General features: G+C 46.3%; 1 protein-coding gene across 1 annotated transcript in view; it reads right to left on the minus strand.

The window, feature by feature from the left end:
• The window catches only part of SPOCK1 (SPARC (osteonectin), cwcv and kazal like domains proteoglycan 1), a 474,104-nt gene that overhangs the window by 136,452 nt on the left and 313,128 nt on the right, over positions 1–24,524 (minus strand). The window contains exon 4 of the mRNA XM_019740366.2: positions 9,563–9,677. Coding sequence (XP_019595925.2) covers positions 9,563–9,677 — 115 coding nt within the window. The remainder of the gene's footprint in view (positions 1–9,562; positions 9,678–24,524) is intronic.

Raw genomic sequence — 24,524 nt, forward strand, 5'->3', positions numbered from 1 at the left:
TGCCCCATAAGGCTGTGCAGTACTGAGCAAGTCGCAATGTGCCCAAGCCAGAGTGTCCGCACATGCGCTCAAACCATTAGTGAATGCTGCCCCTTCTCTGCCTCCCGCCCAACTGCAGCTGCAAATGCTTGCCCTCCTCTTGGAACTTTAGCCTGTGGGACTTTTTATTTTTTAGCTTAGGTTATACACATTTGGGTCCGTAAGCTGGTTTATTAGGCTGTAAGCTTCAGTGAAGAGATCTTCTTGCTCTTCACGTGAGCATGTGCAACACACACATAAAAACACACGCACAGGCACAGGCACACTCACACTCACACCCGGGGCCCCACAGCTTCTCTCACACAGCACATTGTCTGGTTTAAAGAACAATTATTCAAGAAAATTCAGTCCACCCTAAGCCACACGATTCTGTCACTCTCCTGCTTAAAGCCACACAAGATGTCCCTTCACCACTGCCCACGGCCTTCAAGGCCCTGCAGGACATGGCCCTGCCCCTCCTCTGCAGCCGCGTGCAGCTATGCTTCCTGTCACAGTGTCCCTGCAGCACACGCTTCTCCTCTCACTTCCTGTAGGAGATACCAAGGACCTTCCCCTCCCTGACTCCAGGCCTTTGCAGAGGATGCTCCCTCCTCTGAGAATACTTCTCCCTACTCTCTGCCTGCCTGGCACCTCCCCTCCTGACCTCCCCCTTTCACCCAGCCTAACGGTACCCTGCTCTTACCCTACCTAACGCGCATCACAATTTATTATACACTTAATTTCTTCCGATCTGTCTTTTCCGATAAACTTTCATCTCCACAAGGGTAGACCATGTCCATTCATCACAGAACTCAAAATACACAGCAGTGTCTGGCAAATGGAAGGCACCATAAATATTTGTGAGGGAAAGAAATTTTCAGACTCCGACTGAGTGGAGTCTGAATTAATGACCTTTATCCCATCATCACTGGTAGATGTGGGTCATCATTTTCTAAGAGCCAGTCCTGCCAGAATGATGACAGGAGGGACCCAAGACCTAAAGGCCTTCATCTCCATCATCGGATTCGGAGATGGGCTCCCCTGACATCTGCCAGGAGGAGGAGCCTAGTTGCAGGCCGGAGGGGAGCCCTGCCCCTTTGTGTTTCATTGGGAATTCCTTAGAACCATGGGCGGTTTGAGCCACGATGCCCTCCCTCCCGTCAGGGAAATGGGAAGCTAGACGTGCAATTCAGGGGAAGCATGCACAGCAGCACCTCCCGCTGTGGCAGGATCATGGATGAGGCCAGGAGAGGGGCCTTCCACTCCTCGGTAACAAGCCACATCCCTTCCAGTGTGTGCCCATGAAAAACATCATTTAAGAGAGTGCCTTGGAAAGGTCTCCAAACTAATTAACTTTCATCTTCCCTGTCCCTCTGTGCATGGAGGACCTCGCCCTCTGCCCACTCTCTCCACGAGGAACATTAAAGGCAGGACATTAGCTTGAGAACATGCTATTTAAAATGAAAGTACTTCTAAAGATAGCCTTGGATGCCCATCTAAATCACCCTGAGTTCATTTTCTGGCCCCAGGACCCGCATGGTCTGTGCCCGAAACGGGCCCTATGGTGGCGCCCGATACTCATAAAGAATGTCTTTCACAGTTCACTGGTTGAATTAATCTGATATAAAACGTCTGAACTGAAAATCTGTGAGTTGGGATTTTAATGAGTTTAGGCAAGGCGACAACGAAGGCCACCGGAGATTTATAAGTAACAAAGGTGAAGGAAAGAGGTTTCAGAAAATTAAAACAGAAGTTAGTGAAAGTGGGAAAATTCAATCTGACCACTTTGTGAGGGGTCACGCAGGCCTTGGACTCCCGGACTCCTGGCTGCTGTAAAATGGGCACCCTAACATCTTTAGTGAGCTGGGGGGCAGGGTGGGGGGGTGTCTGTTACTCAGCGTTTAGGGCCAGACGTGCTAATGTAATGAGTCACACCTGTGTGGTACCCAGCCAGCCCCGAGCCCTGGGGGAGATCGTACCCAGGGAACATCTCTTCAGAACTGGCACACCCACCTCACCCTCCGATTTCTAATCGACTTAAATCTGATGCCTGGAATAAATATCTGATGCCTGCGATATGCGACGCTGTGCATCCCTTCGTGTCTAAGACACCAACAAACAGAACAAAGGCAGGCCTGCCCCTGCAGGCACAACCACAGAGCAAGTGGGTGAGCAGTGACATGCTGTGCAGTCCCTCCCAGCCCCACAGACTCTTGGGCTTTCTTACTCTCCAGCAACTTGGCATCTGGGCACACGCACATTCTGGACCTTCCACCATAAAACAACTCACTCTCCTACAGCTACAACGCGGCTCAAGAAAAGAACTTGATCCCGCGCTTTGGGGCCCACTGGAAATAGGAATCGCCCCTGTGGTGGCAGGACTTCTCCAGCAGGGCAGCCTGGGACGGGAGGTGACAGGCTGGTGGGCGGTGCTGGAGCCGGCTCTGGTGGGCAGAGGCTGGGGTCCTTTGGAGCCACACCCAGACACCACCCCGCCAGGCAGGAGGCCATTAGACTTACTGAGAGACCCCACCTGGTTAAAGAAAAAAAAAAAGGGAAACAAGGCAGGGCAAGGGAAAGATGTGGGTCTGGTAAATTTTACTGGCTGTCAGGACTTTGATATATTTTTCAATGCATTTTTAAAACTTGCCTAGTGAATTTGCCTTACAGTGTAAGACCTGCCTCTCACTCAATCCCCCTGCTCCAAAGGGACTAAAAATCCCACCCAATTATTCACATCTCCATTGTGAACGGCTTTCTACTCTCTGCTGCTCCTGTCATCAAGATCGTCTAATCAATACCCTCAGTTCCAGAAAAAACAAAGGAACAGAGAAGGCAAGTGGCTTGCATGAGTTAAGAAATCTTACTCAGAGAAGTCCCCAGTAGTAGCTGGGTCCTTACAGGCAGAGGCATATAGTCTTTCTATTGTTTGGGAATAAAAAAGAAAGAAGGAAAGAAAGAAAAAAAAGAAAAAGAAAAAAGCTGCAGTTTAAAGTAATTAAATATCTCTGTTTGAGTGACTTGTGGTTTGAAGGGTTAAATTAAAAAAAAAACTACAAAAGGGAAAAATGAACCCAGAATTATGCTTTTGGCACAGAAAGGAGGAAATAGGTTTAATATCCATTTGTCGATCACTCTGTAAAGAGCAGGAGTTGGGAGAGAAGGGCTCAGGCCTGCGTGCAGCAGCGGCACCTCTGGGCCAGGAGCAGATGGGCTGGTGGCTGGCGGGCGTCAGCACTGCAGGGAAAATTAAACTAGCCAGTGAGAGCTCAAACCCTTGACTCTGCAGCAGGGGAGGCTGCATGGCATTCTTCCATTCTGGTTCCAAATCTGCCCCTTACTATTCCTGTGCAATCAAGGGGGTCATTATAAAACCTCAGGAGTCCCATCTGAAAACTGGGGATCATAATACTGACCTAACTGACTGTTGGGAAAAGTCAGCAAGATCCCTTCTGCCATGTGTGCCCAACATGGTAGGTGGCTAGTAAGTGGCACCTCTTGAACCAACTACTCTCCCTTTGTTATTCACAGTGCCCAGTGGCAGGTATTTGCAAAACAGATCACAGTGGTGATTTTTTTCTGTTTATAAAGATGACGGAGTGACAAGTGGGCCCAACCCCCAAACTCAGCTTTGTTAATTCCACAAACAGCCTAGAAATAGCACCAAGCTCTCATAGACAACCTACCCAGACCCAGAGTGTGGCAAATGAGGCTCCCCCAAATTTAAACCAGAACACAAGGCAATGCCTGGGCCCCTTGGAGAAAGGGTGTGAGCTACATAAATATAAAATTGTACTAGGAGATGTGGGCACACTCACACTTTGGTAAGTGCCAATGCCTTGAGTTGTAAAATACCAGAAAGCCATCCTAGGAATCAGTCACCTTCCAAGTGTCCATGTGTCTTCCAAACCAAGACAGATACGTGTTTGTATAATCAACCCGCTCAAAGCCCCTATAGCAGGAGGCAGTGCTTTGTTGTAAAACAAAACTGAGATGAAATAACCATCATCCTTTCAAATATCCTCTGAGAGTTTGGTATTTGAGGCACATTCTGTGATGTACTTCTCTCTGACCTCAAACGCTTTGATTCTTTTTTTTTCCAATTCCCATAAAAGACAGAAAGCACTCACATTGGTCTACTACACCACGAGCCTTCAGTGAATCTGAATTCTTTGCTGGTGCAGAGAATGTGTTGTTATTCCAGATAATTAGGAAGTAGAGATAAAGGGCCATTACGTTAGAGGCCTAGCCCATTGAACAGCAGCCTCCTTATTTAAAACCAGATTAGTTTCCACTGCTCCCAGAAGGTTTGCAAGGGTGCACTCAGATATTGAAAGTCCCATTCTGATATCCTTCCCTCCCATTCACAATACACTTGCAGAATTTGAGAATATGGCTTGTCTGCAAGGCTTACAACAAATGCTTCAATTTTCCATTCTCCAAATAAAAATCAATGACAACAGAGAGGTAAAATCAATGTTCAGTGCTCTGTAGGGAGAAACCAGCCCCACCCCCCACCATCTCTTACCCACCAAGAACAATAAATCAGAACTAGCCATCCTGACTGGCGGCCAATCGCTGAGAGAGGAGCCCTCTGCAGGTTGTATGACTGTCCATCCCTCTATCCCTTCAGAAGGTATTTTCTTTAAGAAGACCCGAGAATATTCTTAAAACCTAAGTCAGGCAGAACAACACATTGCTATGTTAAACACTTTCTTCCCCAAACAAACTCATTTGCCAGTGGGATTTTTGGCATCTAAGACCAGAGTTTGACTTAACAGTTTTCCTAAGGATCCGTTTTCCATTAGCAAGCCTCAGAGAATTCTCAGGCATTTCATCCACTTGCTCCCCGCAGAAAACCAATGATTGCCTTCCTGTCACCACAGATCAGCTTGCATTCTTTAGAAGTTTTTCTAAATGCAAATCATAGAGCATATACTCTTTGGTTTTCATTTGGTCTCTCTTCTTTCACACAGTATACTTATTATGAAATTCATCCATACTGTTGCATGTACCGATAGCTTATTTCTTTTCATTGCTGAGTAGTATTCCATTGTAATGAGTATACCACAGTTTATCCATTCATCTGATGATGGACATTGGGGTTGTTTACAGCTTTTTGCTATTGCAAACAAAGCAGCTATGAACATTCAGGAATCTTTGTAGGGACATACACTTTCATTGCACGTTCTACATACAAATCTTTTGTTGGACATATGTTTTGCAAATACTGTTTCCTAGTGTGGCTTGTCTTTTTATTTTCATAGCAATGTCTTTTGAAGATCAAAGTTTTTAATTTTGATGAAATCCATTTGTTGATGTTCTCTTTGGGGGGAGGGGCATTTATAGTTCATGTTTTTTTATGTCCTGTTTAAGAAGTCTTTATCAAACCCAAGGTTGCTACTATTGCTTCCATCTGAAAGTTTTGTAGTCCTAGCTCTTATATTTAGGTCGATGATTCATTTCAAGTTACTTTTTGCAGAGTACGGTACACAGTCATTAAAATTTATATATGTAAAGGGCTCGTAGGATCATAAAAAGACTCATTTATCAATATTAACTAAAGAGAGCCCAATATGAATTTTTATATACAGTATTAGCACCACTCGATAATCAAGTTTTGACAAAAACAAACCAATGAACAAAACCTATGACTAGAAAAAAGAATGGAAGGAAGTATGCTGGGATGTTTTCATTCCTGTTTTTAGATTATACAACCATTGCCTATTTCTGGTTTCTTTTTTAAATTTTCTATATTTTCAGTTTTCTGTAACAAGCATCAACTATCATTATAAAAATAATAAATTGCAATATTTTTAAAAAGTCACTTAAGAGAGGGCTTCCTGATGCCAAGCTGCCCTCACACTGCTCTTTAGTGCATAAATGACACCAGGCAGAAAGGTGAACACACCATCCCAAATTCCTCCTTTCCCAAGCTTCACAGCAGGAAGAGACGAAACAAAGAATTTCCAAAGGGAATGTGAGTTTAGCTGAAGCCTCTAGAAGAAACAGAATACAAACCCAAATCCAAACACAACCCTAATAAAGATAAAGAATTCCCGCGAAGGAAGGGCTGGTTGCCCCCCTTGCCCCCCCCCCACCACCACCACCAAAATTGCTTGCACTGAATTCTGCAGTCACAGATGTGTGTATCAAAGCACTAGCTGGTCCACTCACTCAGTCTCCACAAGCAAGGAAAGCTAATGAAATGCTCTCACTGTGCTTCTGTCGCAATCTGCTTGTAAAGACAGCCTAAGTCTGCACCCTCATAATCAGCCCAAGGCCGACCCAGCCGCCTCTCCATGTGTGTGCACTCCTGACCGTCTGGTAGGCAGGATTTGCCTCTTGAGCTGCTGCAGAGGCCAGATTGGCTCATGGAATTGCCTACAGATGTTTCACAGAGAAAAAGATTACTTTCCTGATTGATGAATATATAGAGTTGTCAACAGGGTCTCCCTGCTCAGGGGGGACCCCTGAAGTATAATGTGAACGGGCAGATGTTTCATCTGGGAAGGTGTCCAATACCCTAAGAAGAAGCATGCACTTGGCTGATGTGATGGGCTGAGTAATTCAGGATCTGAGAGAGACAGGAGGGAAGCTGGACCCCACAACTGCAGCCCACACCATTGCAGGGCCTCCCCGGTTCAGGCCACCCCCAAATCCTAAGAAGGGAGTGGCATGCCTCCTAACCAGCCTATTCTTTGGGCTGTTTTTCCAATGAACCAACGGACACTGTTATCAGAAATGCAGTCATCTCCTTAGTCCTTAACTGCTGTGAATCACAGAAGGGGCCGCAGAAATAACACTGTCACCCTCAATTTAAACCTCGCAGGCTTCCTCAGGCAGGAACAGCAAGAGCAGGAAGGATCACACTGGGAATGGGCAGTGTACCTGGAATGAGTTCCTTTTTTTCAGGAGCATGCAACTCTGGGGCTTTCTGGCTGCCTTTCCAGAATGAATCAGACAATAATAACTATTATCATAGCTGTTTTAGGAATTGGAAGATAGCTGTCATTATGTGACACTAGACTGTGTACTTTATACATATTATCTTATTGAACTCTCACACAAACATATACACAAATACCCAATGCAAGGGTTAGTAAAATGTACTACCCATAAACCCTTTCTGCAAGAATTACTAGAGGATGTATTCCAGCAAATAGAAAAGAGGAATGGGGTAAATACTTTCATTAAACCCTTTTTACAGATGAAGAAGCACAGATTCAGAAAGGTAAAGTAATTTGCCAATTTCACATAGCTGGGAAATAGCCAACCTTGGAATGGAGTCCTAATTGGTGTCATTCCCAAATCCATGCATTTAGCCACTGCAATTTTGTGGTCACCAGGAGATGTGGGAGATGAGGATTATACTCTCAACACAAGCAATAAGGTGTTAGTACTGCCAACACAGAAACATGGCATGCCCAGAAAAATACCATTTACACCTGGACCTCTCTGAGAACCAGTAAATTTGCTGCCTCTGTTTCAAATAGATCTGAGCTTAAAACTAAAAACCTCTTATCTGGCACTTACAGAAAGGGCTATATTCTAGGAGAAAACTGGGAATGGACTCTCCACGTTGAGAGAGAGAAAGAGAGAGAGAGAGAGAGAGAGAGAGAGAGAGAGAGAGAGAGAGAACCAAATGGCTGAACAACCCAGAGCAACACCCCAAAGGGTATTTGGGTATTTGCAGCAAAAGAGGCCATATCTTCCCTCCTTCAGAGAAGGAAGAAATTAAGTGTGGCAGGAGAATCTAGGATACTTTCCTCATAGTATGTATGCCCTAAAAGGAATTTCTAATATAAAAAAGTTATTTTTTTTATATCCCACTCTGTGGTGAACTTGATTTTCCTTGAGGGTGGGAATAAGGTCTCTTGCTTACCTCTCTAGCCTCAGTGTTTAACATAAACCTGACACACAGCAGGTACTAATGCCTTTTTGTTGAGTGACAACGAATGAATGGATAGACAAGACAGGTCAAATGAAGATGTCAACACACGGTAGTGATGCAAACATAAGCTTTGGAGCTAGATGGTCCTGGGTGTGAATCAATGACTGCCATTTGCTAGATATACAAGCAAACTACCAATGCCTCTCTCTGCTCCTGTTCTCTCATTTTTTAGAGTGGAGACAAAAATAAATACCAACATGACAGAATGGCTGGAAGAATTCAAGGGCATGGGTGCTGAGCCCAATGACTGGGTTGTGCTAGGGTTTTGGGGGTGAGATCTCTCTTTACCTCCAGGGAGAACACTCCTGTCTGGGGAAGAGCAAAGCAGATTATAATAACCTCCATCTCGGTTTTACAGAGACAAAGGATGACTATTTTTAGGTGAACATGGAAGCTAGGTCTGTTGTTGTGGATTTCATGTTTGTAGAGGCAGAGGAGACAGGGGTTCTGCTCAAAGGAAACCACTGACGGGACAGATGGTAATTAAAACATCCCAAGAGCAGTAGCCAAAGGAACCAGCACTACTGAGCCTTCAAGAAATAAGCGATGGGACAGGACACATTCTTTCTGGTTCTAGGGCCAAACTGAAACTAAGCAGCAAAAGTTACAGGGAGGCAGACTCAGTGGGAAGCGAGTTTCAGAAAGGCGCTTTCTTGTCCTAAGGTGACGGTGCAGTGCAGGTGAATGGCACAGCAAGCTGCCCCATCCAGAACCGGGGTCCCGACTCCCATCCCCTCGGCCACGCCTCTCTGTGTTGTCCTGGCAATACAAGGAGGGGACAGAATACGTGCCTCTGTCCCTCCTCTGCCTCATCCAACCCTGTTGTTAAAGAAAGGCTGCTTTTTGTGTTTATGTGTCTGCTTTCTTGCTTTCAGCACTTTTACAGAACCGAAGGCAGAAGTAGCCTGAAATCAAAGGCTCATTCTGTCCTTTGCAAAAGCCTAAGCCCACTGGGCAATGATGCTGGGAGTGGGTGGAGGGTAAGGGGCACAGGTTGTAAGGAACCGGAAGAAACGTGGAGACCTCCCCTGGGCGGGAGAGGAGGGGGTATCAGGTGCTGCCCCCTGAGGAAAGAGCAAGACAGTTCTCAGAAGGAACAGTGCTACGGTAATCCTGAGGCGGCAGGACTCCAAACCAGGGCACCTAGCCTGGCAAAGCTGCCCCATCTATAGGGGCCTGGAAGCAGACAGCCCCTGGGCCTCACGGGCCCTCAAGGATCACCACAGAAAGGATGTCAGTGGCAACCAGGAGACTAAAGCTTCAGCCCCTGTTTTTTTAGCTACGCGCCTCCTTGATCTTGGGGTCATTGGTGGTGGTGGGGGGAACAGTGCCAGTAATGACCGCGAAAGGGTTTTCTGATCCTCTGCTTAGCTGAGGGCTCAGAGGCAAATCAAGTTGTTTAAAGAAAGGAAAGATATTGACATTCTTTGCAAATCTGTGTTTGAGAACCATAGCAGGCGTGCAGGCACCAAACAGCATAAAAAAACAGCCACACAAACATCGGCTCTCCCTCTGCCTGCTGTCCCCAGTCAAAGATGGGGTACCCTTGGTCCCACCAGCGGGAGAACACCTCCCAGCCCCCTGCCTTACCTGGGGAGCAGGTGCTTGCGGCTGACACACAGGGCAGTCTGGTAGTCCTGGGTCACGCACACTTTGTGAGGGCTGCATTTCACCTTCAGGCAGGGGTCTTTGGATGGGTCCAGGGCTAAGGTGAAAATAACAAGAACAGGGCAGTTAGGACCTCCAGGGAAAATTTCATTTTTATTTCTACTCAAATAGACGAGTGGGAAATAAACAGACTGTGTGTTTGTACTCGGCTCTTTTCTTAGGTTGGTGGAGATTGCAGTGAAAATCCAAACCCGGTACTTCTGTGTCTACTGCATGTTTTCTTTAACAGGAGAGCAATTGCTTTGTGCCATGGGGAGTTTCAGCATCTTCATCTGGGGCAGGAATCACTTTTAAAACCCTCTAGAATCTCTCCTGCTCCAAGGACCAAGAGTTACTTTTCCCTCTTTGGTTATTTGTCCGCTATTGCTTTTTATGACTTCTTCCATGTCTAATTTTACTCATTCCCTAGAATATAAAAAGTCCTTGAGGGCAGAGGTTTGTTTTTTGGCTTCAGTTCAACCCACATGGACGAGGTGAATAAATAAGCCTCTTTTAAGTTTTATGAAGAACTTCTAGATGTGCAAGACAGTTTCGTGCCACACAAAGTGACAATACAACAGGGAGGGAAGAAAGCGTACCCATAAATATTTATTGTGCGAGGGAGAATTAGATAAGGGCCATGACGGGCATATAAAGTGATAACAGAGCCGGAGAAAAAAACAGAGATCAATTTCTGGGGCAAGGATTAATGAAGCATTAATATGTGAATTGGATCTTGAAGGATGGGCACGATTTTGAAAAGCAAAGAGAGGAAAGACACTCCAGGCAGTCCGGCGAGCACACGTCGATGAAGGAGGCATGTCTGGGCAATCATAAGATATTCTATTGGACTAGTCGATGTGCTTTGTGTGTGGGAATAAATGAGATGAGGTGGGGGGGGGAGTTGATTCAACCACATCATTCGAGAAAGGGTCTCTAAGGAGAGCAGTACATATATTGCAACATTTCCGAGAACAGGCAGAGCAGCAGGCCCTGGGCTCATGAGCAGTCCACATGCTGAATGGCCACGCTCATGATGGCACAGAAGTGGCCACAGGGGATTCTCTGCAAAACAAAAGCAATTGTGCCATCTCCCTGCTCTGGGGCCTGAAGCATATTAGGCGGTAGATCTTTCATAACTGCTCTCTGCAGCCAGGGAGGTGATGTTTCCCTGTTCTCCCCACGCAAGCATGAGGTTAAACAAATCGGCATCCAGAGCAGGGACAGCAAAACTGCTATGAGAAATACCATCGTCCCCTCCACCATTCACCCCTCAGCCCTCATGACCCCCCACACACTTAGAGGAAGTCATCACTCCCCTCAGCCCACCCAGACCCAGAATCTCAGCTCCATTTTCTTCAGATGGCTGCCGGGAAGGTTGCAAGGAACCTGAACACAAACATCCAAAGGCATCTCTGCGGCATGAACAGCTCAGGGTGGCTTCCTCCCCTACAGCAGCCTCAGCCGCTATACACAGAAACCAGGTACATTCTTAGGCCAGTCAGGTCAACAACAAGCCCTCAGCCCTGGTGCATGTCCCACAGGGGAGTCCTCTGGCAGAGCCTACTCCCGAAGGGATGTGTCTGCCTGCTGCAGCTGAGCAGAAAGAACCGGGCTGCAAGATGAAAGAGGCTGATTCGAGCCCCAGGGACAGAGTGTTCACTCAGAGCTCTTCAGTTGAGGTCTGCCTCTTGGAGAGGGATGCAGGGGGGCCTGTGCCTGCCCTCAGAGTCCTCTGAGGCTGGGCCTTCCAGAAATTTACACCAGGAACTTCCTGGTCCCAGATGGAAGTCTCTTGGTCCCAGGGACATCCACACGAGAAGCCAGGAGGCTGGTGTGTCTCAGGCCAGTGATCTCCTTGTGCCCTGGGCCCCATCCCAAGCCAGGTGGCAGTCCAACCAACTTTGAGTTGCTTTCCAAGACTTAGCCAGAAGTGAGCCAACAATGGAGGCTGATTACCAGCTGTCCACTCATGATGGCCATGCCGGTTCTTTGCTGCTCCCGCTCACACTTCCAGCCACCACAGGATGAAGGAAGACACTTCTGGATCTCAAGAAACTTGGGACCAGACTACTGGCAACTCCGGCCACAGGTACCAGCTGAGAGGCATTTCCCTGAGAGGTGCCAAGTGTCACAGAACCCTTGGGATTTTCACTGGAGTGGAGCTCAGACATGAAGACTAACAGGCTGGCCTAGGGTGTCAAAATCAGCTGTACGACATGACAAGCATTATGGCCAAATGCGAGCTACACTTTCCCTCTGTGGTCAACTTTACAAACATGCAATGTCCACATTGTGCCCCGGATGGCTTCAGTGGACAGTGTGACCTCAAGGCAGGTAAGCCAGCCGAGCTCTGTAGGAAGAGCACGAACTCTCGGTGCAGTACTTGAATTTGAATGCTGGCTCTGCTGCTTACCAACCTTTCTGTACCTCGGCTGCCCCTTCTGTTAAATGGGGTAATAACATTACCTACTATTGATTGCTTTTGGTTGTCGGAGGATGAAATGAGTTAATATTTGTAATTAGAAAAGACCTGGTAAATGCAAGTGCTTAGAACACACCTCTTAGGTGCTTGTTAATTTTTTCTGTGTCTGTATTTTGTTCCCAGAGTGAAGACTAAGCCTTCATAATAACATGAACAATTGCTAACACTTACCCAGTGCTTTTGACATGCAGGCAGTGAACTAAGCCCTAAAAGAGAAGTCCCTGAGAGGTGCGGGCATTGAACACCTGGGGGGTTGACTGCAGAACCAAATTCCTTACCTCCACAAGCCAGCAGCTTGAGAGTCACCCAGCACCTCCTTTAAAAAGTTGATCACGGACCCAACCTCACACCAAGTATAGAGTACCATGTACCTGAGAAGCCTTCCGGGCAGAGTTAGTCTGACGGGGTTAAAGTAAGGGGCAGCCAAGGGGCCTGGTGCTGCCCAGGCTGGGCCACAGAGGACTGCCCCAACCTGCCACACACACAGCTTCAGTGCTCCCCCAGAAGGTGGGGTGCCCAGCCCTTGGCAAGTGCGCCCTCTGCCTACTCCCTCTGAATACAGCAACCCCCGAAATGAGTCAACTGACCAATGATCTGGTCAATTTCCTTATTTCAACCTTACCATCATCTGTCCCCCTACCATTGGGCTGATACCACAGATCACCCCTCCTCCAATGCTTGAAGCTAACATTTTAGAACAAAACAAAGAACTCCAACCCCAAATACTACTAAATAAAAACCATCAGTTATTTAACTCCATACACGTGCTTCCTTAACAATTTGCATTTAGAAATCATGGCGGCTAAAATTAATTACTGGGAACTGCATACTTCAAACATGGATGCGAATTATTTAAATGAACTTCACAGAACAACAAAACAGTAACAAATCAAGCTGTCAGCGTTTATTTAATCACCAGGACGCATCTTGTTTTTGAAAAACAGCAACACTGGAATTACAAGGGGATATAGATGGTAAAGAAATGTGTCATTACAATTTAAACAAGGCCTCTGAATTACGCTTTTCCTAGTAGCCCACAGCTCACATCTGAAAGGCACCCAGCCCCCTTTTTGGACAGGGCTGCTTGGCTTGGATTTCTAATGGGAATGATAAAACACCAGAGTAATAAGTGGCATTTGAGCGGCCCTTTAATAAGGTATGGGGAGACCGTGCAGGTGAGGAGAAAAGGACAGAGAGAGAACCCAGTGTCAGTATAAAGCCCAGACCAGGGTTAGAAGCTTCCTTGTCAAGGTGAGAATGATTACTGGACACTGTGGTCCAAATTTTTCTCTCCGGGCACATGCTTGGTGAAAAGATGCAGCGGTCCCCTTAAGACAGCTAAGTCCTGTGTCCCCTCTACCTCTTACGTGGACTTACATTGGAGAATGTGCCTAGCACACGGCAGACACCCACAGGAGCTTACTTCCATCTTTCCTGCCGACGCACAGAAACCCATCAAGTGCCCAACTGGCCCATGAAACATGTCCAATTAATTTTTAAATAATTTTTACAAAAACCTTTTTGAAAGAATAAAACAAGGATGATTCGTTTAAAGAGAGATTTGTTGGGCTGAAAAACACTGAATTCAAAAGCCAATTAATTACAGGTTACGTGTAAGTTCTTAAAATTAATTTTATATTTTAAGCTCACTGCTTGATCTCAATTAAGGTAGCGATATTTTAATTATCTTAATTGTTGCTGAACTTGTTTTCAGTTCGAGTTATTTTTTAATTAGCTACATTGATTTAAAAAATCCTGAATCATGCCTTTTTGCTGTCCTTGGGAGCATCCTATAAGCTCACAGGCCAAGAGGCCTAAGAGCTGTAACTGCAGAGTGGGGTACCACCGCAAAGATGCTGAGAGGAGAGGATGTTCCATTTTTTGGGGTCCGTGAGAGTCACCTGGGGAAGTGACACATGCCTGTGTTTATTCCATTAATGTTTGCAGAGCACCTACTCTGTGCAGGCCCGTTTTTGCAGGCTGGAGGCCGGCACCTCTAGAGTGAACAAGAAGTCGCTCCCGACCTCCAGGAGCTCACAGCTCAACAGAGGAGACAGGCAGTGCAATGGGAGGGTAAGTTCTGTATGTCATGGGAGACAGGGGAGGTACCACACCCACCCCCACCCAGGGGTCAGGTACGACTTCCTGGAGAGACTGACATCTATGCAAAAGTGGGTTTAACCCACATAACAAGATGAAGAAGAACATTCCAGATAAAAAGCTCCCTTTCCAGGCACAAGAGAAATCATAGCAAGTTTGGGGAACTGTGGCATTTCATCAGGCATTTCCCTAAACTTGACCAGGGGTGGCGTGAGAAGACTGGAGCGGGCGGCAGCAGCATCATGGAAGGCCTTAACAACCACGTGGCCCCCAAGTTCCACAGTGACAAGCACCATGGTAGAACCTGGGGTCCTTGGCACACCCTTCCATGCTGAAATTGGTGGGACGGGGTAGGAAGAGAGAACCCTTTCCACACATTTTATGTGGAACGTGGCACTTTGATAAGAAGAGATGTGTTGCACACCCTCACACTCCAAATGAGAGGCAGGTTCAGGGTAGAGGTCCCCATGGCCAACTCTTAGAGCTCCATTTCCTCCTCTGAGGAACCCCCATGCTCCCTCTACCTGGGGACATTATGCTGCACAGGATTCTGGGAGGCAGCAAACCTACCTGGTGAGACTGATAAGCAAAGACCTGGTCTAAACAGCCATGCCCACTGGAGGTCCACTCTGGTGACTCCTGGAAACTTCCCTGGACAAAAGGCCATTCAATTTGCAAAAAGCTGACAAATTAAAGACTGTTTGTTGTCTCCTTATTGCTTTTAAGTGTGCTCTCTGCCCGAATAATCCTCATCCGAGAGGTTCATCTGAAGTGAAGAGTCACCCCCAATGATTCACTACCAGTGACTTAATGGATGATTGACAATGAAATTACTCCAAACTGCTAAAACCTTGTCAAGCTAAAATCCCAAACATGTATTACAGCTTGTCTGTCCCCATGGTAACCCATGCCTGCATCTTGCTTCTTTCCCTCTCTCCAGAGGGGCCTACGGCAGAGCCTCACAAAATACAAAACAGGAGATTCCGCCCATAGGATTTTGCTGGAACCAGAGAATGGGAGTGTGGAAAGCCTCTGGCACCATTCTCAGCTTTCAAATCAAGGGACTGCCCAGGTTCTCTAAGGCCGAACAAAGGTGCCAATTGGCCATGTGTCTAAATCAGACTGACAGTGAAATGATGCAGAACATATGTGTCCAAGGAGTGGGGGAGTGGGCAGGGACATGGGAGAGACAAGTACAAAGGGGCAGAGGATAAAAATAATGCATCTGACCAATAATACTCACCCTGGGAAGAGACCTCTTCTTTCCCTTCCAACCAAGGGCCTGAGGATTCTTTACTTTTTGTGTTAAAACTAAAAAGATTCTCTCTCTTACATTACGTGTGTGTGTGTGTGTGTGTGTGTGTGTGTGTGTGTGTGTGTGTGTGTGTGTGGTGGGGGGGGGGTAGGTATCAACTATTAACAGCCTCTTTCTGAGGGCAATTTTTCAACCATGCTTTTAAATGATAACAACTGTTAAACACAGTTGGATGGGTGTGTGGGAGTTTATGATATTATTCCTTCAACGCTTCGGTAGATATAAAAATTTTAATAATAAAAAGAAAGAAGGGGAAAAGAAACATCTTATGACCCAGCAAGTGAATGCATTAGGCAAAAATGTGCATCTTAATGGTCATAAAGAGGGAAAATTCTAAACAACTTGAATGTCCGTCTCTATTAGTCTGCTCAGGCTGCCATAACAAAGCACCGCAGACCGGGGGCTTCCACAACAGGAATTTATTTTCTCACAGTTCTGGAGGCTGGAAGGCTGAGGTCAGGGTGCCGACATGGTCCGTTTCTAACCAGAGCTCTCCTTCTGGCTTTCGGACAGCCATTTCTGGCTGTGTCCTCACAGGGCTTTTTCTAGGTGCACTTGGGAGCACACTCACTCTCTGATGTCTCTTCTTATAAGGACACCTATCCTATCAGATCAGGCCCCACTCTTGTGATCTCATTGAACCTCAGTTACTTCCTGAGAGGGCTCCTCTCCAAACACAGCCACAGTGAGGGTTAAGGCTTCAATACAACGTTCAGTCCATAAGACCGTCTACAGGGAAATGGTTCCTTGAATTACAAGACGTCCATTTATGACACATTCTACAGCTATTGTAAAGGTGGAAGCAGGTATGTATATACCAACATAGGTAGAAGTTTGTGATACACTACGTGAAAAAGCAAGTTAAAGATGAGAAAACAGATTTGAAATGGCAAAGTGACTTCCTGACACCACACAGCTAAGAAGCCAGTATTCAAAACCAGGTTTGTCCACTTCCAAAGATGTCCTTTCCCTTTCCTATCGAAAAGAAGCCCTAGCCCCACCCCCACCCCCGCTCCTGCCACTCACACACCAGGGCCCTCAGCTTCTCCTCTCCCGGAGCTACCCCTGCAGTAACCCTGTGAATTAATTCAGACTCCCCATGCCTCCAGGCCAACACCTTCCCTTCCTGGAGAATCTTGCCTGCCGCAGGGAAACCACGACAAGTCATGCCCATCACTGGGGGCATGAGCAAGTGTCCAGCCCTGTGAGATTCTGGCATTTGTCTCTGAGATACGAGTTAAAGCCGCCCCATGCCAGGCCGGAACTAAAGGCAGCGGCTAGGAAGAGCCTTGCCCCTCTGCTCACGTGCCCAAGACAAGACATGATAAGCAAACACTGGTAACTCCAACATGCCTAATGTAAACGTTCTGATCATTAGAAAATAATGCATTAAGAGAGGTTTACTAGAGGAGCTGGGGGAATATGGCCCATAAAATCATAGGCCACAAAATTGTATTAGCTTGGCCAGCCAATCCCTGCATCTCAAAGCTATCCTCTCCCACCTCCTCCTGTTCCCCAGCTACTCTGGGACGGTGACAACAAGGCGCCTCACTCCACGTTTTCACCAAGAAACTGATTTCCCTTTACAGGTGGGATGGGGAGAGGATGAAAAAGAAGAGCAGGGGAAAGAAAGGGAAGCAGGGAGCATTTTATTACATAATGCATCATTTCATTAGGGGGCTGACCAGGGAGACAGTGACATCCATCGACCTACAGAATAATGCACTATTATTCCCATTTACCAAGGAGGAAACTGATCAGTTTATTATTAATTCACCAATGAGGAAATTGACACAGAGATGTTAAGTAATTTGTCTGTGGTCGCACAGCTGGTAAGTCTGGATTTCAATCTAGGCAAGTCTCACACCAAAGCTGATACTCAGAGCCACTGGCCAGTCATGAAAATGGCTTATAAGGGGGATAAAGGTGATGGCTACAGTGCCACGCATCATCATACAGATGGCTTCTGTCACCTCCCCCAAGAATCATGTCACTCGTAGGATCCCAGAAAAACTTCTTATTGTGAAGAAAACATTGCACTATCCGAACTCAAAGCCGGATTGCTGGATATCTGAATAAGCTTATATTACTTTTCTAATGCATACAAAAGTCAAGTTTCTTTTCAAGACAATATCAATGCCCAGCGAACTTAAGTCTCTCTGTGACTGAAGAAACAACACCCAACATGGACCAGGTAACCCTTGTGGTTCCCTCTGTGAAGGGTTTTATGAAGTGTGTATATGGCCCCACCACTGATGGGGATTTACACAGTGCCTGGTGCTGACGGGGGACGGGACCAAGAGGTCCTGAGAGCAGCCTCAGTTCTCAGTAGAGGGACCAGGCACCACCCTCAGAGAAGGCTGAACCTTCTTCATCATGAAAATGGCCAGGATTTATTAAACTGTTGCAACAGTAAAAGTACTTAGGCTCTATTTCATTGTAATTGACAGAAATTATTCACAAGACATTTATGAACAAAGGAGAGAGAATTTCTTAAAATACATAAGAGCCAGTTCTATAATCTAGGAGAATAAAAGGACATAAAAAGCACAATAAAAATAAAATACTCCAGGAGAACGGTATACTTAAAAGTGTTGTAGCTCATAAAAGTCCATCTTTTGTACCCGGGCTTCACTTTTAATGCCATTAAAATTACTATAAAACTCAGAGCTTTTCCCAGACCAAAGGGATCCAGAGAACGAACTCCTCTGGTGCCAACGAGCATGATTCTGTCATTATTCAACAGCTGTGGCTGTGGGCCATGTGAATGGGGACACTCAGACATTCCACAAATTAAATAAATGAATAAATAAAGTGCACCTAGAAGAAACGAACCCAAGGGTGCGGGTCAGAGAGTTGTGGATGTGAGAGGAGAGGCACCGCTGTGCCACTTTCTGCTGATGTCATCCTGACAGATTACTCAGCTCTTCAGGATTCAGTTGCAGACAGACCTGCTTCCCTCAACTGTGCAGGACGCATGAAAGCTGCCTCGCACAGGGCCCGGCACACAGCGTGTGTTCAGGTACCATCCTCCTCAGTCTTACCAGCTCTTTTTAGCTTGCTCTTGGAATACAGAAAGGGGATGCATACAAAGGGCAAGGAACCCTGGATATTTCAGAGACTCTCGAGCCTGGAGCCCGGATGTTGGTCAGCCTTTCCCATCTCAAGTTGGTAGACTCATCTCCACAGTGAGAAACACTAATGTTTCTTTTTGAATATCAAGCTCAGGGGCCACTTTACTCAGACAACGTTTGCTGATTAACCAGATCTACACCACTGCTGACACCACTGTATGACAGCTAAGAAGTTCATCCACCTCTAGTCGAGTCGTGCTCTGCTTTGTCTCACGTCAGAGTTTATGAGGTCTGGGAATAAAGAATGAACTGCCACCCCCCCACCCCCAATTCTGTGCACTAAGAGCACACAACAAAGCCTTGTACATAGACCTACATGGTCGTTCTCTCTCTCTCTCTCTCTCTCTCTCTCTCTCTCTCTAGAGAGAGAGAGAGAGAGAGAGAGAGAGAGAGAAGGCCTTTGGGCTTTGAATAGCCTCTACTGGAGAGTCATGGAGTGTGTCAAGGTATCCCAAGGTCCTATATTCAGGCATCTTTGGTAAAAGGCTAGGACAGAAAGAGGAATAATTAAGGAGAAAGAATACAGCAAACACTCTTGAGGCAAGAAGACAAGGGCTTGGGTCCAGGGAAGTTGGAAACCTGTGGGAATGTGGTACATAAGGGACAAATGGACAGGGAGGGTTCCAGAAGGCAGGTTTGGTGTACAAGGTTGGTACTTTCTGATCCTGACAGAGCCTGTGCATCTGGCTGCTTTCTGCCCTGTTCCATAGGTTTTGGCAGGGTCAGGTGTTATGTGAAAACAGAATAAGAAAGTCTGCAGGGAAAGCCTGCCCCAGATTGGAGACAGAGATGCTAAAATAACCTCTGAGGGCCTCCAGTGAGGCTGTCCCTTCCATAGTGCGGCATCCTGAGGCAGGGAACCTTAGCGAGAGCTCCCCGAGGCAACACGGTGCTCATTCACTGGCCACGTCCATGACAAGTCCAAAATTCAGCAGACGGAGATACAGGCCGTTCCATCACAGATGTATCCACTATAGCAGGGTCTCTTTTTCCTCATTTCCATAATCTAACCTAATCCTTGTTTCTCACACTGTGGTAGGCCACGGAAAATGAATGCAAAGCTACCGTGGACCTCACTGCAGCATGTATTTTACTAGATGGTAGGTAATTTAACACTTTGTTTTATATTAAGGTAATCACTGGTCTACTATGGAATAGAACACAAAATTCATATAAACTTGTCTAAAAGAGACTTCAAAAATGTATGTGCTCACAGTGGGTTCTGCCCCCAGAACCTCAGAATAGGTGTTTGTTCTTACTTGCCTTTGGGGTTCTTTGGTAGAAAAGTTTGAGAAGTGTTGAAAGTGTTTACCAAGTTTAAAGGGTCCTATAATGAAGCAGAGAGCTCTCCAAGGTACTGATATCTAAGATGGAAAATCAATAGCAGTAAAAGTACATACAAAGACCTTCACAAGCAAATTGCTCATTCTTACCGGACCACAACGCAGCTCCAGTTCAAGCTGGTTAATCAAAAATGTATCCCGTGCCCCTGCAACAGAATCCTCATGCCATCTGTTCCCAGGGAACTCAGTCCCACTGGTGAAAGGCCCCCGGGTTTTTCAAAGAACTGACCTTGCATAGTCTAAAGTTTTTTGAGAATGTTCAACGTGCCAAGTATTGGGTGAGGTTTACAAATGAGTTACAAAGTATTTGTGGCTCCCCAGGTATGAATCTCAATATTAAAGCTGTTATTTCTTTCATCCCTCCCACTGTTAATTTTTCAGAAACATTTGGCTCTGGATTTATAAATGGGTAATTGGAGACTATTCATTTCCAAGTCCTTTCTTTCTCCAATTAGGGAAGGTTCAGTTCTGCTTCCTTGGGATGGTTCCCAAGGTTATTAAATTCCATTCCTTAACTGATAACATTAAAGCAATCATGACAAAGTTAGTGCTGATTGGACCTGGGGTTTCTTGGGGGCACCTTCGAAGCTATTAGAAACCACCTCAAGCTGAGAAAAGAATGGTTGCATCTCCCACTGTAGGTTTCAGTAAGTGCTGTATCAATTAAGTCTTGTATATTCTTGTTTCCCTGTTTTTTTCTTCCTGAGTCCCATGCTGTTCAATCATTGCTAAAATACGTTTCCTTATGCATCCAAATAAGCTGAACAATTCACAGTTTTAACCTTTCCCACAACCAGCTCTCTTTCCTGCCTGTCTCTTCACCAACGTGCCACTCAATGGTCAATTACCTCCCTGCCATTACTCTAAGATAAGGCCCAAAGTGCTAATATGAAACATAAATCAGGTCTTAACTACACGTGGGAGACAGATGCACCAATAAATAACGGGCAAATGCCTATGAGGTTTCCTAAAACAAACATGGAATAAACACAAGGAGGAAAATCTTTCATGTTTATTCTTTAGCAATAAATATTGAGTGCCTAGCAGGTAAGACAGAGCAGGGAGATAATCATCTCTAAATACTATAATGGCTGCAATTTTTTTTTCACTAAAGAAAAGGAATTGATGTTCTTGTTTTTGTTAAAGTTATGTATTCTCTTTTTTTTTTAATTTTACTGGGGAATATTGGGGGACAGTGTGTTTCTCCAGGGTCCATCAGCTCCAACTCCAGTTGCCGTTTTTCAATCATTAGTTGCAGGGGGTACAGCCCACCATCCCATGTGGGAATTGAACCGGCAACCTTGTTGTTCAGAGTTTGTGCTCCAACCAACTGAGCCATCTTGGGAGCTCAGCAGCAGCTCAGCTCAAGGCGCCATGTTCAAACTTATTTGCAGGGGGCGGAGCCCACCATCCCTTGTGGGACTCGATGAGTTGAACCGGCAAATTTGTGGTTGAGAGCCCACTGGCCCATGTGGGAATCAAACCGGCAGCCTTCGGCGTTAGGAGCATGGAGCTCCAACCACCTGAGCCACCGGGCCGGCCCTCTCATTTTTTTTTTAAAGAGCTTCATGACTCTGTCTTCCACAATCTGCCCTCAAACTTCCCTTCCAGAATTTAGTCCCCATTCCCAGCCTGTATTCTCCTCATCCTCAGTATTTACCCTGCTTTCATTTACATCAGACAACTCACAAACTCTCCAACATTCCGTATGCTTTCACTCCTCTAGAGTCTAGATTGCAGTGTCCAATACAAAGAACCATTCCATTCTTACAATCACCTTATGAGGCCGATATGATTTCCACTTGAAAGATGAGGAGGGAAAAATCAGAACTTGCCAAAGGTCATGTAATTAGTAAGAAGCAAAGCTGGGATGTGACTCCAAGTCTGTCAAAATCCAGTAGAAGCCTCAGGTGAACACAGACAGTACCTGTGCTCCTCGCCACAGCATGCGTGCCACCTCAGCAGTGTCTGGAATACCATGGGACTCAGTTATTGAATGACTGTGTCAATGGTCCCTGGTCCATGGATGTAATCACTACTCCGTCCTTCGCTGCGAGGCCAGGGACCAAGTCTGACTCATCACTTCTGAACCCCAAGGCCTCTGACATGTGTCTGCTCTGAGGGATGTGTTCAGTTAATGCTGAGTAAAATGTCTGTGCAAGGAGCATCTTTGGATGAATCTTTTAAGTTGGGATTTCTAAGTCACAAAGATTCAGAGCTAGGAGAGTCCCTGGAATGTCTGCCTCCAGGCCAACACGTTCATATTTAACACAGGACAGACTTTAACCCGTCAGTTCAGCAAACATTTATGAAACTAATTTTACATGCCAAGTACTATTACAAGCACTGGGTGTTCAGAAATGGGTAAGACAGAAGTTCCTGCTCTTAAGGAACTGACATTCTATTAGGGGGATAATAAGGAAGGAAAAGAGAAAGAAAGGACAGGGGACAGAAGGGAAGGGAAGGGGTGGGGAGGGGAAGGGAGGAAGGAAAGAGGGAGAGGAAAGAAGGGAGAAAGGTAAGGAGAAAACATGAGATAGGAGTAAGAGTTAAGCAGCTAGTTTTAGGAGTGATGCAATAGAGGGCTCCTGAGTAGTCACACTGGATTGAGTAGTCCGGGAAGACCTCTCTGAGGAGGTGACATTTAAACCACGATCTCACAAGAAGGAAGACTTTCTTTTGAAGATCAGTGTTGCAGATCATTTGAGAAACATTCCGGGAGAGGGAATGCAAAGGCTCCATGGCGGGACACGGAGTATTGGATAAAGGGACAGGTCTCGACAGACTGCATGACTTTCCCAGGGACACACAGTGAGGGTAGGACTAGGACTTATCTCTAGAGAGACCAGTTCTCAGCTGTGTATCCTTAGAGCAATGAGTCCCCAGCTATCTGACCGACATGTTGAAGTCTGAGGTGCTTTGGCCACTACATGCGGGCCTTGCTCCAGACCTGGACTCACCTTCATGACCAGCTCCATCCCATGACAGGCTTCAGCACAGGGGTCTTGACCAGCTATTGTTCAGGTTGCTGAAGCTAAAGGTAAACAGGCTGGAGAGAACCTGGCTCTCACGCTTCCCAGACACTCACTGTCTTTGCTCATACAAGCAAATCGCCGATGTGCGTGATACGGATTATGTGGAAAGGTCGATGGAGCATGGACTTTGTGCTCCACAGATCCAGTTCATCATATCTGAGCTCAGCCCCTTGGTGCTGTGTGAGCTTGGGCAAGTTATGCAGCGTCTCTGAGCTGTATATCTCCCTTATTGTATATGTGCGCTTATATCTCCCTTATATAGTGGTTAGGAGGACTGTCTGAAACAATGTGTCAAATGCTGAACACTGATCTTAGCAAGTACTCCACAAACGTTAGTTTCATTCTTTCCCACAAGATTTCCCTTAAACATTCCTTAAAGTTGTTCTGGTCTGCATTGGACCCCTTTTCTCCTCCAGGTTTTACTACCAGGTCATCTTCGAGCCAAGACACACCACTGAAATCATCCTGTCCCTAATCTCTATTTCCCAGGAGACCTCCAGGGCGCTGCCTCTGCTGCCAGCCTGGTCCTGTTCTCTGCAGCAACCCCCTCCAGCGATGGTCCCCATCGCCCACAGTCAGCCTGACTCCACCCTCACCAGGCCCTGCATCAGAAACCTGCACTCATCCTCCATCATCTCCCAGGCGCCAACACAGCAATGGTTTACGCTCTCCATGCAGTGAGGTCAAGCGGGAACCCGACACCTGGCACTCCGAAATGTACAGAACAGACTGAAAGGAGAAGAAAAACAATGAATAAAAGGGATCTCCTTTCCCCTACACACTGCTTCCCTATGCAAATGTGTAACAGAGATTTTTGGCACCCGATCCTACTGGCTGGAGCTAAAGCAGCCATCAAGCCTTTTGTGATCCTGAAAAGCTAATGAGAGGATGTGTTTCTGTGTAATCCAAACAGTATCCATTTCATGCCCAATCGTTTTTTCAAACAGGCAACAAATCTCCCTGGTGTGTTTCTTCCTCTGACAAACAAAAACTCCGTCTGGTCTCTTTGTGGGTCCTGTCCAATCAACAAGGGCAAGAGGCTCCTGGTGACAATTCCAAGCCCCCATCACAAAGGCAGACATGCTGGGCTGTCTTGCTCCCTCGTAACAAGCCCAAGCCCAAATCCAGGATACAGAATCAGACGGATGAAGTCGCCCACTCATTTTTAACTCATTTCTAAATTGCAAGTTGACCACATTGTAGAACAAGTTCACTACTATTTCAGGCGATGGCATTAACAGATGGAGCATAACAAAGCTTCATTAGAGAAGGCAGAAAATTCCCAGAACCACAAAGGGACCCCAGGACTACTTCCATGGGGAGGCAAGAAAAGTGCCTTTATACCCTGAGAAGCAGGGGGTGGGGTGGGGGAGACACGTGGCAGAACGACCGCCAAGTGTTGTTGCAAAAATGAAGTGACCTGTTGGACATGGTCTCGTGTGCTCAGCTGGCATCTGCCATTGTACGCTTCCAGGGTCATAAATACCACGTCC

This window comes from Rhinolophus sinicus, linkage group LG10 (assembly GCF_036562045.2).
Source record: "Rhinolophus sinicus isolate RSC01 linkage group LG10, ASM3656204v1, whole genome shotgun sequence".
Lineage (NCBI taxonomy): Eukaryota > Metazoa > Chordata > Mammalia > Chiroptera > Rhinolophidae > Rhinolophus > Rhinolophus sinicus.